The sequence below is a fragment of the Engystomops pustulosus genome, chromosome 2 (genome assembly GCF_040894005.1).
Source record: "Engystomops pustulosus chromosome 2, aEngPut4.maternal, whole genome shotgun sequence".
NCBI lineage: Eukaryota > Metazoa > Chordata > Amphibia > Anura > Leptodactylidae > Engystomops > Engystomops pustulosus.
The window spans coordinates 35,255,859-35,274,081 of NC_092412.1; the positions used below are offsets into that span (position 1 = coordinate 35,255,859).

At 42.4% G+C, this 18,223-nt stretch overlaps 1 protein-coding gene across 2 annotated transcripts; it reads right to left on the reverse strand.

Moving 5' to 3' along the window:
• Positions 1 to 6: 6 nt before the first annotated feature.
• On the reverse strand, positions 7 to 17,945 carry LOC140116451 (sarcolipin). Of its 2 annotated transcripts, XM_072132972.1 has the most exons (3): positions 17,787 to 17,868; positions 14,392 to 14,460; positions 7 to 586 (listed from the first exon to the last, which is right to left on the reverse strand). In XM_072132972.1, exon 3 carries the CDS (start codon positions 518 to 520, stop codon positions 425 to 427), a length of 96 nt encoding a protein of 31 aa, XP_071989073.1. In that variant the 5' UTR covers positions 521 to 586; positions 14,392 to 14,460; positions 17,787 to 17,868; the 3' UTR covers positions 7 to 424. The 2 variants fall into 2 exon arrangements, with proteins under 2 accessions (XP_071989073.1, XP_071989072.1); XM_072132971.1 differs by lacking the exon at positions 14,392 to 14,460 and having other exon boundaries at positions 17,787 to 17,945.
• Positions 17,946 to 18,223: the final 278 nt, after the last annotated feature.

An 18,223-nucleotide genomic window follows, 5' to 3' on the forward strand; every position in this document is an offset into this window, starting at 1 on the left:
AGCAGATTTAATATATTAACATTTATTGCAATGGAAAACACATGGAATTCAAATGTTCAATTTCTCTTAAATCCAAACAATACAATTTTTTTTATTTCTTAAGGCAGAACTTTTACATTTTCTCCCTCCAACAGACTAAACATAACTCTTGTGTTTAACTCTCACATGAATATTTGTGCACATGACAGGCAAGTGATCAATCACGCAGAAGTAGACGCTCAGGTTGGGGAGATCGGGGTGAGGAACTCTGGTTACAAGGTTACGAGGCTTGGTGCCTACAGAGACAACCAAATGAACGGGTGGTGTGCCAGATGGAGGAGATTGGTGAGGGAGCACAGGACACCTCCAGGTGGATAGAAAGTCTCACATATTTCCATGTAGGCCATGGTTCTTGATTCGCTCCATGATTCGCTTGTGATGTCCATTAGCTTTGGTACGATTTCACCAGGACCCACATCAGGAGGACTGTGATCAGGACAATCATGAAGTTAAGGAACAGCTCTTGAGTTGAACGCTCCATTCTTAAGAAGGCTTGTGGATTCTGGCACCTTGATCCTCGAGATGACCACAGCCGTCAACGTTTGGCCTACAAAAGTAATCAGATAAACAGATAAAGTCTGTGATCAAAAAAGGTCTCCAGCAAAAAACTTAATACGTAATTAAATCACCTGGGGCGGATTTGGCAACAAAGTTGTGTCTTGGCGCCCCTCTAGTGGTAAAGTTTCCCCCTTGTCGTGATCTTATACTGCCCAGTGCCCTGTCCTCTCTCTGCTCTTAGTCAAGTGTCTTCCTTTATGATTAGCCAGAGAGGTAGAAACTGGACCAAGAGGAGGATAGTGGCACCAAGAAGCACCTCATCACACCATGGAGTGGACAGGGAGGACCCAGATCATCTGTTATTTTAATTGTCGTTCTGGTGAAATGACAACCAAACATTATCTAGGGCCCCTTTGGTCTCCAATACTGTACATATGAAATGTACTATTTACCTTGTTTACACTACTCATTGACAAACTTGTTACAAAAACAAGATAAAAAGAACTAAAATTTAGACTCATAGACTGTAAGCTCTTGTGTCATCCCCTCATCCTCATAGACTGTAAGTTCTTGTGTCACCCCTTCATCCTCATAGACTGTAAGCTCTTGTGTCATCCCCTCATCCTCATAGACTGTAAGTTCTTGTGTCACCCCCTCATCCTCATAGACTGTAAGCTCTTGTGTCACCCTCTCATCCTCATAGACTGTAAGCTCTTGTGTCATCCCCTCATCCTCATAGACTGTAAGCTCTTGTGTCATCCCTTTCATCCTCATAGACTGTAAGCTCTTGTGTCATCCCCTCATCCTCATAGACTGTAAGCTCTTGTGTCACCCCTTCATCCTCATAGACTGTAAGCTCTTGTGTCACCCCCTCATCCTCATAGACTGTAAGTTCTTGTGTCACCCCTTCATCCTCATAGACTGTAAGCTCTTGTGTCACCCCCTCATCCTCATAGACTGTAAGCTCTTGTGTCACCCCCTCATCCTCATAGACTGTAAGCTCTTGTGTCACCCCCTCATCCTCATAGACGGTAAGCTCTTGTGTCACCCCCTCATCCTCATAGACTGTAAGCTCTTGTGTCGCCCCCTCATCCTCATAGACTGTAAGCTCTTGTGTCACCCCTTCATCCAAATAGACTGTAAGCTCTTGTGTCACCCCCTCACCCTCATAGACTGTAAGCTCTTGTGTCACCCCCTCATCCTCATAGACTATAAGCTCTTGTGTCACCCCCTCATCCTCATAGACTGTAAGCTCTTGTGTCATCCCTTCATCCAAATAGACTGCAAGCTCTTGTGTCACCCTCTCATCCTCATAGACTGTAAGCTCTTGTGTCATCCCCTCATCCTCATAGACTGTAAGCTCTTGTGTCATCCCTTTCATCCTCATAGACTGTAAGCTCTTGTGTCACCCCTTCATCCTCATAGACTGTAAGCTCTTGTGTCACCCCCTCATCCTCATAGACTGTAAGTTCTTGTGTCACCCCTTCATCCTCATAGACTGTAAGCTCTTGTGTCACCCCCTCATCCTCATAGACTGTAAGCTCTTGTGTCCCCCCCTCATCCTCATAGATGGTAAGCTCTTGTGTCACCCCCTCATCATCATAGACTGTAAGCTCTTGTGTCGCCCCCTCATCCTCATAGACTGTAAGCTCTTGTGTCATCCCCTCATCCTCATAGACTGTAAGCTCTTGTGTCGCCCCCTCATCCTCATAGACTGTAAGCTCTTTTGTCACCCCCTCATCCTCATAGACTGTAAGCTCTTGTGTCACCCCCTCATCCTCATAGACTGTAAGTTCTTGTGTCACCCCCTCATCCTCATAGACTGTAAGCTCTTGTGTCACCCTCTCATCCTCATAGACTGTAAGCTCTTGTGTCATCCCCTCATCCTCATAGACTGTAAGCTCTTGTGTCATCCCTTTCATCCTCATAGACTGTAAGCTCTTGTGTCATCCCCTCATCCTCATAGACTGTAAGCTCTTGTGTCACCCCTTCATCCTCATAGACTGTAAGCTCTTGTGTCACCCCCTCATCCTCATAGACTGTAAGTTCTTGTGTCACCCCTTCATCCTCATAGACTGTAAGCTCTTGTGTCACCCCCTCATCCTCATAGACTGTAAGCTCTTGTGTCACCCCCTCATCCTCATAGACTGTAAGCTCTTGTGTCATCCCTTCATCCAAATAGACTGCAAGCTCTTGTGTCACCCTGTCATCCTCATAGACTGTAAGCTCTTGTGTCATCCCCTCATCCTCATAGACTGTAAGCTCTTGTGTCATCCCTTTCATCCTCATAGACTGTAAGCTCTTGTGTCATCCCCTCATCCTCATAGACTGTAAGCTCTTGTGTCACCCCTTCATCCTCATAGACTGTAAGCTCTTGTGTCACCCCCTCATCCTCATAGACTGTAAGTTCTTGTGTCACCCCTTCATCCTCATAGACTGTAAGCTCTTGTGTCACCCCCTCATCCTCATAGACTGTAAGCTCTTGTGTCACCCCCTCATCCTCATAGACGGTAAGCTCTTGTGTCACCCCCTCATCATCATAGACTGTAAGCTCTTGTGTCGCCCCCTCATCCTCATAGACTGTAAGCTCTTGTGTCACCCCTTCATCCAAATAGACTGTAAGCTCTTGTGTCACCCCCTCACCCTCATAGACTGTAAGCTCTTGTGTCACCCCCTCATCCTCATAGACTATAAGCTCTTGTGTCACCCCCTCATCCTCATAGACTGTAAGCTCTTGTGTCCTCCCTCATCCTCATAGACTGTAAGCTCTTGTGTCACCCCTTCATCCTCATAGACTGTAAGCTCTTGTGTCACCCCTTCATCCTCATAGACTGTAAGCTCTTGTGTCACCCCCTCATCCTCATAGACTGTAAGCTCTTGTGTCACCCCCTCATCCTCATAGACTGTAAGCTCTTGTGTTACCCCCTCATCCTCATAGACTGTAAGCTCTTGTGTCGCCTCATCATCCTCATAGACTGTAAGCTCTTGTGTCACCCCTCATCCTCATAGACTGTATGCTCTTGTGTCGCCTCATCATCCTCATAGACTGTAAGCTCTTGTGTCACCCCCTAATCCTCATAGACTGTAAGCTATTGTGCCCCCCTTCATCCTCATAGACTGTTAGCTCTTGTGTCACCCCCCTCATCCTCATAGACTGTAAGCTCTTGTGTTACCCCCTCATCCTCATAGACTGTAAGCTCTTGTGTCACCCCCTCATCCTCATAGACTGTAAGCTCTTGTGTCACCCCCTCATCCTCATAGACTGTAAGCTCCTGTGTCATCCCCTCATCATCATAGACTGTAAGCTCTTGTGTCACCCCCTCATCCTCATAGACTGTAAGCTCCTGTGTCATCCCCTCATCCTCATAGACTGTAAGCTCTTGTGTCACCCCCTCATCCTCATAGACTGTAAGCTCTTGTGTCACCCCTCATCCTCATAGACTGTAAGCTCTTGTGTCCCCCTTCATCCTCATAGACTGTAAGCTCTTGTGTCACCCCCTCATCCTCATAGACTCTAAGCTATATTGTATATCCTATTGTTCCATATGACCGTTTGTACTCTGCAATGTAATATTATATTTGTATATGTCCCCGATGATTTGTAAAGCGTTACGGAATATGATGGCGCTATATACATAAAGATTGTTATTATCTTTGGGGCCCATTATAGTGGGTTAGCTTCACCTTGTCAACCAATAGACATTTCCAGATCATGGATATGAGACTTCTCTTAAATTGTACTAACAAGTGAGTATTTGGCCACTTGTTTTATGTTTCCCACTCCTGAACCTCCTGTACAAAGCCTCCATAAGATGGGAGATGATGGGACGTCTCTACCCCCTCACTCAGCACCAGCACAGACACATTCCCTTCTGACATAGTGTGGACAGTGTATCTCCTGATATGTGGCAGCTGCTCAACACATCATCAGAAGACCATGAAGAAATTCCCTGGAGATCCGGTTACTTAGTTTCCAGTGTCCCTCATCTAATCAGGTAAATAAGTACTAATGCATAGGAGCCGGGCCCAGGACTCAACCTTTACATAACCTTTGGCAACAATGTAAGAATGGTTTTAGGGTTTCCCTGCACGTTAGAAGAGATACGTGACTTTGGAGGAAGCCAAAGAAGACATTACTGATAAGGTTAATGGTGTAGAATGGACGTCTGACGTCAGAAATCTTATCAGAATAAAATTCCTCCTTTACAGGCAGCCCCCTACTTAAGAACACCCAACTTACAGACAACCCCTAGTTACAAACTAGCCTCTGGATGTTGGTAATTTACTGTACTTTAGTCCCAGGCTACAATAAAAACAGCTATAACAGTTATTAAAGGTGCAATTAAGGTTCATTGTTCATCCTGGTTCTTATGGCAACCCAAAAGTTTTAAAATCCAATTGTCACAGAGACCAAAAAGATTTTGGCTCAGGCTACAATTGTACTTTGCTCCTCTCATGTTCCCTCCCTTCCCGTTAAAATGAATTTCACTCAGAAATTTCATTTTACTAGACTAAATCTCACTAGAGGTGTCAGATGATATAGTATTCTATGGAGAGGGGAGGGGGAGAAATGAGTCACAGCAGCTAGGTCTCCATCCCACAGATCAGGGAGGTCTGGAAATCATACACAGAGCCTGCAAATAGGAAAACTGCTAGAAAATGCAGAATACAAGTTGCAATAACATGTCAAGATGGAGTCATATTTGCATTGTATAGCATCCAAGCATCAAAGGAAACTTAGAAATTTGTGGCGGTTGGGTATCAGACCCCCAACTATTAAAATATGGGTTACCCATCTCAGTACCATTACTCTGTGTGAAAACACCTCCTTACCACATTTAGTTAGTTTTACTGGGACAAGCTCCCCCATTCTAGTGAATGGTGTGGTCCAAGTACTGTATTTTTCGGCCTATAAGGCGCACCAAAAATCCTTAAGTTTTCTCAGAAATCAAAGGTGCGCCTTATAGACCAGTGCGCCTTATATATGAACTTATACAGAAATGTACTACAGAAAAGATGTACTGTAAATTTACCAGTGTTTAATAGCTCCATCCCCAGAAATTTCCTGCACCTTCCCACACAGTATACAGGGTACACACAGGGTATACAGCTCCTGAAGTGCCCTGGCACCACAACTAACATTGTGCCCATCCTGCCCTCCCCTAGCACGGAGAGACCGGAGCTGCCATAGTGCGCCTTATATATGAACCTAGATGTCTTAGCAGGCATTTATTAGAGGTGCGCCTTATAGTCCGGTGCACCTTATAGGCCGAAAAATACAGTAATCGAATCCGATATGAAAGGGTAAATCTGATGTTTGCTACTTTTTGATGCTGGGTTCCCATATGATGGCTCCAGTCTGGAGAAGAGAAACTTCTTATTCTATGCAAAACTAGGACAAGTGTTCTGGGAAAGACTATGGCCTCCCCTTACATGGAGATGGGTGTGTTATATACAGGAGTATACAGTAATAGCTGCGGCTGTAAATATTTATTTCAATAGTTTGACTGTTAAATAGTGTTGGTTTATTCTCATTTAATTAAAAATTTTTCATTTTTGATGTGAATGATCAGGTACTTTTAAGCCATTTTTGACTTGATGGTTTATTGGGCTAAACGTTTCATATTTCTGGCTTTAAAATCCTTTTTAATTTTTTTTAATAATAGTTTTTTTTATTAAGATCTAGATCCCTACACATTGTTAGCATAATATTTGTTATATTTAATATTTGATTTATATACTGTACTAGCTGTAGATTCCGGTGTTGCTTGGTATAGTGAATAACCGCTCTCAGCTTTAACAAAATAGAAGCAGTTAACAAAAAATAATTTATATTTTTCTATGTATCTATTCCTGTCTCTGTCACTCACTCACTCTCCCTGCCTGTCTCTTACTCTTCCAGCCTGTCTCTCACTCACTCTCCCTGCCTGTCTCTTTGTTTCTCACTCACTAATTTTTCCTGCCTGTCTCCCACTCACTCACTCTTCCTGCCTGTCTCTCTGTCTCTCACTCACTCTCCCTGTCTTGCTGTCACTCCCTCACTCTCCCTGCCTTTCTCTCTCTTTCACTCTCTTACTCTCCCTGCCCGTCTCTCAGTCTGTATCCCAATCCATATTCCCTCACACATAAGCTGTCTCATTGCCTTTAGTAACCAATCAAAGCTCAGAGCTCATATAAATGACCTGTGGCACAATAACAACCAATCACGACTCAGCTTCTAACTGCAACAGCAGCAGCAGAAGACAATGGCTTCTGTATGGTATGTTAGTTTTGGAAAGCACGGGGTGAAAATTTCGATTCCCAATCTATGATGTTACAAGCGGCTGTGCAAAATTTGGTGATTGTAAACGCAACTGTGCAGATTCCTTTAGCGGACAAACATACATACATACATACACAAAGCTTTATATATTAGATAGTGGAATATACTGGCTCACCAGTGTACCAGAGGATAAATTGCTGGGTCCAGACTATTAACTAAAAATGGATGTCAGTGATGAAGCAGAAAAAAACATAATTTGGAGGCTGCTAGGATCCTAGAGACAGAAGGAAGGGATAGTTTTTGTATGGTGGTCCCAAAGCGCCCCAGTCCAATAACAAACATGTACAGCCAGGGGTAGGTAAGTCATTGCCTCTACAGGAGGAATCCCGCTGGGCTAGTCACATCACATAGCGCTGCGGACATAGTGTGAACATAGCCTAAATCTCTGAATTTCATGAAATGCTGAAGAGCGCTGAAGATCTATGATCAGAGACATCAGAGACAAGCAGTAAAGACCCTGTCCCCTTAGGCAGCCCGCCTATATAAATAGTGGATGCATGTCCATGTGGTAATCCTCTACAGATAACAGAAAGGTCAGCGGTAATAATACACCATATAACATGGCCTAATCACATGTAACCAGAGACATACATAGCCTGAGAAGGCATCTGTAGCTTTGAGGTGTTAAATTCCGTCGGAGCAGATGTTTGGGGAGGACCAAATGGACATTTGGGGACTTCTAGATTTAGTAGAAAAAAATGTTAACTTAAAGGACATCTACTACCGATATCAAGGATTGTAAGCCAAGCACACTTACATGAAGGTGTGTGCCCCCTCTGGCAGGACCTTGTCTTCTTTTAGCTTAATTTTCCCTGTTTTTTTACAAAAATGAGCTTTTAAAATTATGCAAAAGGGGCTCCAGGTGGTCATGGTGCTTGAAGCACCTCAAACTCATTTGCATAATTGTTAAAGCCTTTTTTTTTCTTACAAACCAGGCCATAAGAAGCCAGGGATCCTGCCAGGGATCATCCTGGTGGTAGATGACCTTTAAGAAACCAGACGCTACAATGGGTATTTCTGTGGCGCCCAGAAGAGTTATGTCTGCCAACCCCTAATCCATAGCTCCACCTTGAATGGCAGAGCAGGTAGAATTTTTATCCCTGTTCTGCCACTGCTTTGAATCTTTATTGGTGTCCTGAGGGCATTGATGTGGGGCCACTAAGACCTCCAGGCTCCAAGCAGGGTTGGTGCCAGCCCCAGGCATACTTGGACAAGTGCCAAGTCCCGGAGCTGCTGGGGGGCCCCCACGGCCAAATCTCAGTCCTGGAAGCACCAGGTGGGAGGTGAGAGAGGCTCCATATAATGTATCCATGGGGCAATTTTTAGTTTTTAGAATTAGGGAATATTTTAGAATTCTGAATTTTAAAATCCACCACATGAGTTCACTGCAAAGGGGCCCACTAAGGCTCTATTGCACAGGGGCCTACTGAAACCTGGAGCCGGCCCTGCTCCAAACAATTTCCTGGGTTGCATTATGGGTAAATACTTCACATCGAATTAAATTGTTATATTCCATCTGCATTAGTGTCCCAGGTTCAGAATCAGAAGTTGTATATATATCATAAAGCAGATAGGATCTTGAGTACCCCCAATGCAATGTAAATTTTTTAGTATTCACCATCAAACATACCTGCTTCTACCTCTATGGAAAGAACCTCCTTCCCCGAAACCTATGTGAATCTCTATATCTCTGATTTAATTTCTTAAAGGGAATGTGTTGGCTATTTAAAGGGGAGTTAAAGGGGTGTTCCTCTCATTACTACCAAGTGCCATAGTGGGCAGTTGTGGGGTCATCACTACAATATGGTTGGAGCAGACAGCCACCTCCATAGTCTATAGGTTGTCCTATAAGTAATTGATCAGGTTTTCAATCCGTGTCCTATCTTTCACATTCTTCCAGTGTTATTAGTTAAAAAATACTTTATTATTCATAAGATAAAAACAATGCATTTCAGGATCCATCCAGAACTGATTACATTTTTCTACGGAAATTTATGCCGAAAAGTCCGGCAACAACCCCCATAGACGGAGGTGAATGAACATAGTGATGGTGACCACCGCATCAAATCCTGATATCCAGGGTCGGCTAAAGGTTTCAGTAGGCCCCTGGGCGACGGAGCCTCAGTGTGCTCCTTTGCACTGAACTTACGTGGCGGCATTAAATATTTAGAAACTAGAACAGTATCATGTTCCCTAAAATATTCCCTTGTTTATCATACTAAACAGCCCCCTCATGGTTATTTTACATACAGCCCCCTCCAGGTTATTTTATATACAGCCCCCTCATGGTTATTTTATATACAGCCCCCTCATGGTTCTTTTATATACAGCCCCCTCATGGTCATTTTACATACAGCCCCCTCCTGGTTATTTTATATACAGCCCCTCCTGGTTATTTTATATACAGCCTCCTCATGGTTATTTTATATACAGCCCCCTCCTGGTTATTGTATATACAGCCCCCTCATGGTAATTTTATATACAGCCCCCTCATGGTTATTTTATATACAGCCCCCTCATGGTTATTTTATATACAGCCCCATCATGGTTATTTTATATACAGTCCCCTCATGGTTATTTTATATTCTGCCCCCTCATGGTTATTTTATATACAGCCCCCTCATGGTTATTTTATATACAGCCTCCTCATGGTCATTTTATATACAGCCCCATCATGGTTATTTTATATACAGTCCCCTCCTGGTTATTTTATATACAGCCCCCTCCTGGTTATTTTATATACAGCCCCCTCCTGGTTATTTTATATACAGCCCCCTCATGGTTATTTTATATACAGCCCCCTCATGGTTATTTTATATACAGCCCCCTCATGGTTATTTTATACACAGCCCCCTCCTGGTTATTTTATATACAGCCCCCTCCTGGTTATTTTATATACAACCCCCTCCTGGTTGTTTTATACACAGATGCCTCATTTTATATAAAGCCCCCTCATCCCCTATGGATTTATTAGATACTGCCCCCCTTACCCCCATGGATTCATTATACACAGCCTTATGTGGTCCCCCTCCCCAGCAGTTGTGGGCCCTAGCACTTGCCCAGGCATGCCCAGTGCTGGCGCAAGCCCTGGTGATATCCCTGCAGCCAGATGTATACACAGACTGTAGCCTTTCTATTTTGCTGTATGTATAAACCTAATAACTTATGTACCTTTTGTATAACATGAGACACATACTTATTTTAGGCAGCGTGAATATTATATACAGGATGGCAGTGTTACTCAATGTAAATGGTGTAGTAGGCAGAGGGCTACGTATAAGATTCCTCTGTACCTTCAATAAGGACATGAAAAGTAAAGCAATATTGTAACATGTGTTACCATATATAGTATAGAGACAGGATCCCCAGTCAGATCAGTATTGAGCAGCTTTGCCCATAATTGGGGATGTGAAATACATTTTATATAATTGCTGAACCACATACAGAATTTGCCAAGAATCTATGCAGCCACAATAAACAGGTCTGTACTTTTACTAGTTGTGTAATAACATCCAAGAGTGTTTTATTAATAACTATTGCCTTACCAATAAAAAATATTATATTTGCATTTAATACATTGTCAACACATATTTCCACTTTATGACTTATGTTACATTATATAACTTTACATATAAAGTTGTGGGTGACTCCTGTTACAATAGTAAAAACTTTTGGAACTTTCTGAAATAACTTGGATTTCTGCCTCCGTTACAGCAATGTGGTTTCACTGTTTCTTAAGTCCCAATTATAGGCAAACATAATGGAATCTGAACACAAAGGGGCTTATTTACTAAGGGGCTGCGGCCGCACTTTCGTAGGATTTTCTGACGTTTTCGGGATTTGCGCCACTGTGACAGGTATTTAACTGGGGATTGTGTCGCACACGATCGGATTGTGGCACAGCTGCGCTGGCTTTCATGCAACAGAAATTGGGTGGGGGGGCCGTGTTGTTGGACAATCCGACTGATTCGGACTGAGCGCGGTATTTAACTTTGTGACGCAAGATCAAGCACTTACATGCACCGGGAAGAAGAAGGTGAACTCCGGCGGACCTGAGCGGGGAAGCGACACATGCAGGATATCGGGCGCACAATCTTATTATATTGTGGCAGATGTGCCTTCCGGTGGGACAGTGCACTTTCGGAGGAACGTGTCAGGACAGGTAAGTAAATGTGGCTCAAAATCTGCATAGTTCATGTGTATATTGTGCACATTAAAAACATGTGTAGAAATAAAACATTAGTGAACTTTCTAGGAGCTAAGTGACAAAGGCTGCGTGGATTAAGGGAACCAGTCCCCACATTTTCACAAAAACAGCCAGTGATAGGTTCCTATAAACACCTGACAGATTCTTTTAGCTAAAAATTGTTTTGCTTACATCCCCATAAATCAACTTTATCTTATATTACCTGGTATCAGGGGGGGCATGTCCTTCTCAGCCGGCCCCTCCCATCTACTTCTCCCCATGTCCCATGCCTCTTCTCAGCATGTCATGTGACCTTTACCCAGGTATCTGATCACATGGCAGTATTGTGGCTTGATTCCAGCATGCATCCATGAACTTCTACTCCCCCCTCTCCCTCTTCCCCCATGAAGGCTGCTGTGGTTTCATGTGTTCAGATACATACATGGGGAAGAAGTTGCATATCTAACAGGACCTTAGATGACATCACCTTGGTCACCTGTCATGAAATGTCCAATGATGTAACAGAACTCTAACTCAATGCTCCACAAAGCAGCATGTCCTAGCAGTGAGACCTGTCAATCAGAAACAAGGAAGCAGGGCAATACAGTGAATACAGGGGTTGTCTGAGACTTATAAAAAGGCTAGGAGGGGGCTTAAAAAATAAAGATGTACTTACGTCCCGCACTGCTATTGCTCTGGTCCGTGCGCCATGTACACAAACATGGCCGCGGAAGCAGTGCTGCATTCAGCTTCCGGCCGGACCCGACACCCATCCACCCTGCATACAAAATAGGGACGGGTGGGCGTGGCTGGCCACGGACGGCTGGAAGCTGAATCCAGCACTGCTCTCGCGGCCATATTTGTTTACATGGCACACGGACCTGAGCGATAGCAGTGGGGGACACCTGAAGGACGCCGAGAGGTAAGTACATCTTTATTTTTTTAAGCAGTTCCCTCCCAGCCACCTTTTTCATTTTTAATAACTCTCAGACAACCCCTTTAACATTGCAGCCATGGAAGGAAAGCATGAAGATTAGATTAGATGGTGAGCCCATGGGAACAGGGATTGATCTGGCAAGCTCTGTGCAGCGCTGTGGAATCTGTTGGTGCTATATAAATAAAGGAATTATTATGAATATTAATATAAGGGCAATGCCTTTTAATCATAGTTTTTAATGAATTATTTCTTTTGGGTGGGTTAATTTAAATGGCAGGTTCTCTTTAAGATGACATTGGAAGTAAAGTAGTTACAGGTGCTTAGCCAAATAAAGGCACACAAAACCACTGATGTCAACCATGTCTTAAGGTAGACAACTTAAAGGAAATCTACCATCAAAATCTATCATGATTCAGCAGCGACACTTAGTCATAGATTCAGAATTTGTAACAGTGGTAATCCTCTTATATTTGTTATTCTTGGCCGTGAACTTTTAAAATTACTTTAAGCTAGAAGGGCTCTGAGCGGCATTACCAGTGACATCTAATAAACTATATAGTGTCAGGTGGGTGTTTTGGGTCCGGATTTGCACCTACATTATGATTTTCACCCTCTTTAGAGACATCTTGGAAATGGGAAGGACAGATGCAAAGGCACTTCTAGTTTACAGGGCAAAAGGACAGATATATTGGGGCACATTTACTTACCCGGTCCAGTCACGATCCCACGGCACATTGTCCGACTAGGATTCGGGTCTGCCGGCATTCGTGCGCCCGATATCCAGCAGGTGTCGCTGCTGCGCCGAGGATCCGCCGGAGTTCACCTTCTTCTCCCAGTGCACGTGAGTGCTTGATCTTGCGACACAAATTGTTTTTTAAATTCCGTGTTTCTTCCAAATCCGTCGGGTTGTCCGACGGCCACACCCTCTGATTTCTGTCGCGTGAAAGCCGGCGCCTATGCGCCACAATCCGATTGCATGCGCCAAAACCCAGGGCAATTCGCCGCAAAACGGAAATATACGGGAAACCCGACGAAAGTGCGGTGTTCGGACCTTAGTAAATGAGCCCCATTATGTTTTCATTTATTTATATTGAAATTTAAAGGGGTTTTCCAAGAAACTGGGCAGGGTCAGAGTTAAATGAAAATAATAAAGTGTACTTACCTCATTCCAGCTCTCGTTTCCAATGTCCCAGTGGTCTACAGTTCCCCAGGGCTGGGACTATTGTGTCCTAGAGGACCCGGTGAGGGTTTTTGTGCCACTGAATGGCTGAAATGGATCCTGAGACCCCTGACACTATACTGGTACAGAGTCGGAAAAGGACATTTCCTAGAGAAAATGTTTGGGATCATCAACTATAAACTTACAACAGTGCAAGTTTTTATGTTCTACCATGTTGGCACGTGGTTCCCTCAGCAGCCATAAAACAACATTGTTATTCCTAAAATTGGCTTCCTACAAAGTATGTTCGGAAGTTTGGCTGTGGTAGGTGTAGTGAGTTTTAAGTAGTTGCCACCCACTGTTTTTAAGGGGTGTATTCACTTTACAGTTTAACATATCACTCATTTTTTACCCACATTTTATAACTAAATAGGACAGATGCTAATAGTAAACGTATACTTTATTATAGAAATCCCTTCCCGTGCCCTTCTTTTTCCTCTGCCTTTCTTCTTCATTTAAACATTTTGTGTAAATCAGCTTTCTGTCCTGTATCCACTGACAGCTGAGAGATAAAGGAACCGGATAAAGTGTCCAATGACTCAACTCCTTACAAACAGACCCTGGAAAGTCTAATGATGAACAATTAAGAGATGAACAATCATGGTAAATATTCTATAAGAATGGGAAGAGAGATCTGATATGTCAGACCTTGGAAGGCTTTCAGATACACTGCTCACTACAAGAGAAAGAATCAGCAAAAAGGTCCCACCTGCTCTATTCATTTCTACAGCAGAGAAAACAGCTTCAAAGGTTTAGTTACACTTTAAATATAAAGTCTAAGTCTTTACATTCATTACATAACTTATCATGTACTAGACCTGAGCCTTCACTTGTGTTATCCAATGCAATCTCCTACAAGTCTAAAGACCCCACAGATCAGAAATTTATGGTATATCTTGGTGATATTCTATCGTTTTTTAAATTAAATTTTAGATGTGAAATACACTGGATCCCTACTGAGAAATTCCAGTGACAGTACTAGTTAGCCCCTTATAAAACCCCGTAGCTTTCTTCAACATGGCCACATATGTAAAGGAATAAAACTATGCCTCACCCCTACTGAACGGAGTAGCCCAGGAGCCTTATGAGGGGTCATATGGTGTCTCTTCCATAAATGAGGGAAACAGTACTATGCACAATACTTTACAGTAAATTTACCATGTGTTTTTTACATTGTGAACCAAACATACCTTGGGAGTGCTGTAGCGACACTGATGCAGAAACATATCTTGTTTAAACCCCGAACTCGGTTTGGTTTTCTTCAAAAAACAATTATAAAATACAAGACTTTGAGAAAGCTGGGTGCAGGCTGGCTTATGCATACATAAACACTTTACTACCACATACACAGTAGCTGCCTGAACTGTCCATACAGGACTAATCAACCTGAGCTGGATGACTCATACACAGCTGCTGGTAGATGGTGCAGCGATTGATTACTTCTGCCTGTCAGGGATAACACAGTGATGATGTATTCTAGGCTTATGCTGGGCAGGACAAGGCTGAATAAGAGCATAATTAGGGTAAGAGGAGAATGTCAGGGCCTTTTTTTTTTTTGCAAAACCACTCAGATCAAGGATTAAAACAAGATATGTTTCTGCATCAGTGTAGCTATAGCAATCTCAAGGTATGTTTGGATTATAATGCATAAAAGCAAATGGTAGATTTCCCTTAAAGTTAAGGGTCTGGTACAGATTTTTCATTGGGTCCCAGTAGCTTTAGGTTATGTTTCTATCCGGGACACTAAATATGTTGCAGAAAAAAACAACTGAAGTTTAAACTGTGTTTAGTCTCCTGAAATACTGCAATACCAAATCCATGATTCATTATGTGGAAGCTGTGAGCTCCTAAATATGTAAAGTTCTGCTTGGCTCTAGTTACCATGCCCCGTTCCCATGAGAAACATTATCTGCATGAAGTTTTCGCCAAAGAGATCCAACTGTAACTGTGAGAATGATCTGTTTATACAAAAAATATTTAGATTCAGCCGTGTCCTAGTTACATTTGTCTGGAAAAAAAAGGGGTGATAATAGTCTACATGTAGGATGGATCTACAACTATGCAACCCATGCAACTATGTGGAGCCCTGGGGAAAGGGGCTCATTGTAATGGGATGTAGTTGTTAAAAAAAAAATAACAATACACCCTTCCATTATTTGCATTGTATTGGCGGCTACAGGATGCTAATACAGTTTAAAGCTATGACAGCAGAGGGAGCAATCGGCTTCATGCTCCATCATTTCCAGCGGCAGTAATGGATTATAATATAGTCAGTTTGGGCAGTAGCCTGGGGCCCAAGCCTTCTAGGGGGCCCATGACCACCTAAACCACCCACCAAATTTTATCCTCAGAAGGACCTTCACCCATGAAATCCTTGTAAATCTTTTCCTGATCTCAAAACACATTTACACAAGAGTCATATCAGGACCTTCGAAGGTCCTCCAAATGTCCTGAAACCATAGAATGAAAAAAGGCGGAAGGGACACATCTTCCATTCCCCATTATAATTTATACAGCCCGGGGCCCATGGCAGTCTTTATTCACCTAGACTAGGCTTTCTTTTTTACAGATCTGAAAATTCTTTCTTTCTTTGGTTTGCAGTATTCTAGGAACAGAGGATGATTGCATATATTTATCCATCCCTGAGTCTCCAGTAGGTGGGTAATAGATTGTGTAGGGTACTTTACAAGCTTTCCATGCATTATTTTCCTGTTTTGCATTAATCTGTAATTTTTCCAAAAATTGCATTTTTATCCTTGTACAAATTGGCTTCGTGGTGCACCAGGGGTGGAGCCATGTCTCTGGTGCACCTGTGTTCCTCCTATTCTGTTCACCACCACCCAACACTACTCATTTACACAAAGATTGATATCTCTCCTATATAGTGCTGCTTAATTTATGCGGGTGTATTAAGAACTGTATGATCCCTTTAAGTAGCCAAATTAGCCAAAATAATAAAGTTGCTGATATATACATGTAGAGCATTTTGCAAGAAATAACCCTTTACAAAAATATATGCCAGGCGGTTGTAGAGGGTTGCATGGAGAGGGCTCACGGACCAAACCCTCTCCGGTTGATGTCTGCTGCATTACACACTTGACACCTGCCAGTAACTTCCATGGTCAACACAACGACAACTGGGATCCTGTTAAAGTCTCCTATAGCTGTGATTAAGATATCTATATTACAGACTGGCTGATATAGTTGTGTTGCAGTGTATTGTATAGGTGATCAGACCTCTTAGGGTTCAATTACCCTAGGGGACTGAAGTAATAGTAAAAAAAAAAAATTAAATCACAGCCTTTCTGTAGAACAAGTAAAATCATAAACTTATTAGGTATCACCACGTCCCAAAATGTCTGATTTATCTAAATATACATGAATATGACACAAGTGTGTTTTTTGCCAATTCTACCACATTTGGAACAGTTTCATGCCTCCCAGTACATGGCACAGGATATTAAATGGTGCCACTAGAAAATACAAATTTGTCTCGTAGATAACAAGTACTGATATTGCACTGTAAACAAAACTATCTAAAAGTGATGGCTTGTGGAAGGAAGGAAGTGAAAAACTAAAAAGAAAATGAAAAACTTGGCCTTGAATGGATTAATAGAGTGGGTTATACATGTACAGGCGGTACCCCACTTAAGGACACCTGACTTACAGACAACCCATAGTTACAGATGGACCCCTCTGACCTCTAGTAAAGCTCTCTGGATGCTTTACTATAATCCCAGGCTGCAATGATCAGCTGTAAGATGTCTACCATGAAGCTTTATTGATAATACTTGGTCCCATTACAGCAAAAAATGTTTAAACTCCAATTGTCACTGGGGCTAAATTTTTTTTTTGTCTGGATCTACAATTATAAAATATACAGTTTCGACTTACAGACAAATTCAACTTAAGAATTTAATCCGGACCCTATTTTGTACGTAACCCGGGGACTGCCTATACATACATAGTGTTATATATGGACCTTTGGACAGATTAAAAATTATAGTACAAGTGCACTTTTTACCACTTTCCATAATATATAAACTGGCACCTAAAACATTCATAAAAATGGCACAATCCCAACTAACAATCCATAACAAAGCAACACAAAAATTTGCACCCACAATACATATTTGCCCTAACCTAACTTTACGCAGAATCCGACCCCATATCGACAAACCCAACGCAACTACACAAAAGTTTGCAAGGACAAGATACATTTACTCTTTTTCTATAGTGTTCCTTTTTTCTGCTTTTAACATGTTTGAGTAAATAAAATTATGGATATTTTTTATCTGACCAGCAAGTGCGATGTTATATTTTTCATTTTTTCCATACTTTGGTCCCAGTGTCTTGAATCTTCACTAACCCAAGTTGACCTACCCCTTCAGTAGATGAAGACAATAGCCTCTCCCCGAACATCAAGTACCAGACTCTCACTAGACCTTGTTCGAAAAAGTTTTACCCTGTTGCAAAGTTTACTATTCTATGAACAGTTTACATAACATGCAACATAAACCGAATCTCAGTAAAGTTTAGTTTAAATCTTGACCCCTACAAAGGAGCCAGAAGATGAGTGTATTACCTGCAGTCCAACTGCTGGAGAGCTGATCTCTGCTTATTGTTCCTGCCAGGGATTCTGCTCTCCGTCCTCTGGAATTCTAATCCCTGTGTTAGGACTGAAATAGTAGGGAGGAGGAGCTCTGTAAAGTTAATTGAAGTGACATCACAGATTTTTTGTGAGGACGTGATAAGCAGAAGGTGTATGAAGACGTTGGTGGACTGGAAACCATTTACAACGGATCTCTCATTTTTCATTCTGTGGATCTGGACTTGGCTTTGATTTATTATTTTTAATACTCGGCTTTGCAGCTGTCAGTCCTCTACTCATTGCTGTGCATCATCAGGCCAGTTGTTTCGTGTAACGGTGTACCAGGAAAGCAGAATATAGTCGTTTCATGCCTCTTTTACGCTCATGGTCTCCCAATTAATAAATTGGTAGGGTGTCATGTTTTAGATGCC

Coding starts and splice junctions, on each gene's coding strand:
- LOC140116451 (XM_072132971.1), bottom strand. CDS start 520: ATGGAGCGTTCAACTCAAGAGCTGTTCCTTAACTTCATGATTGTCCTG.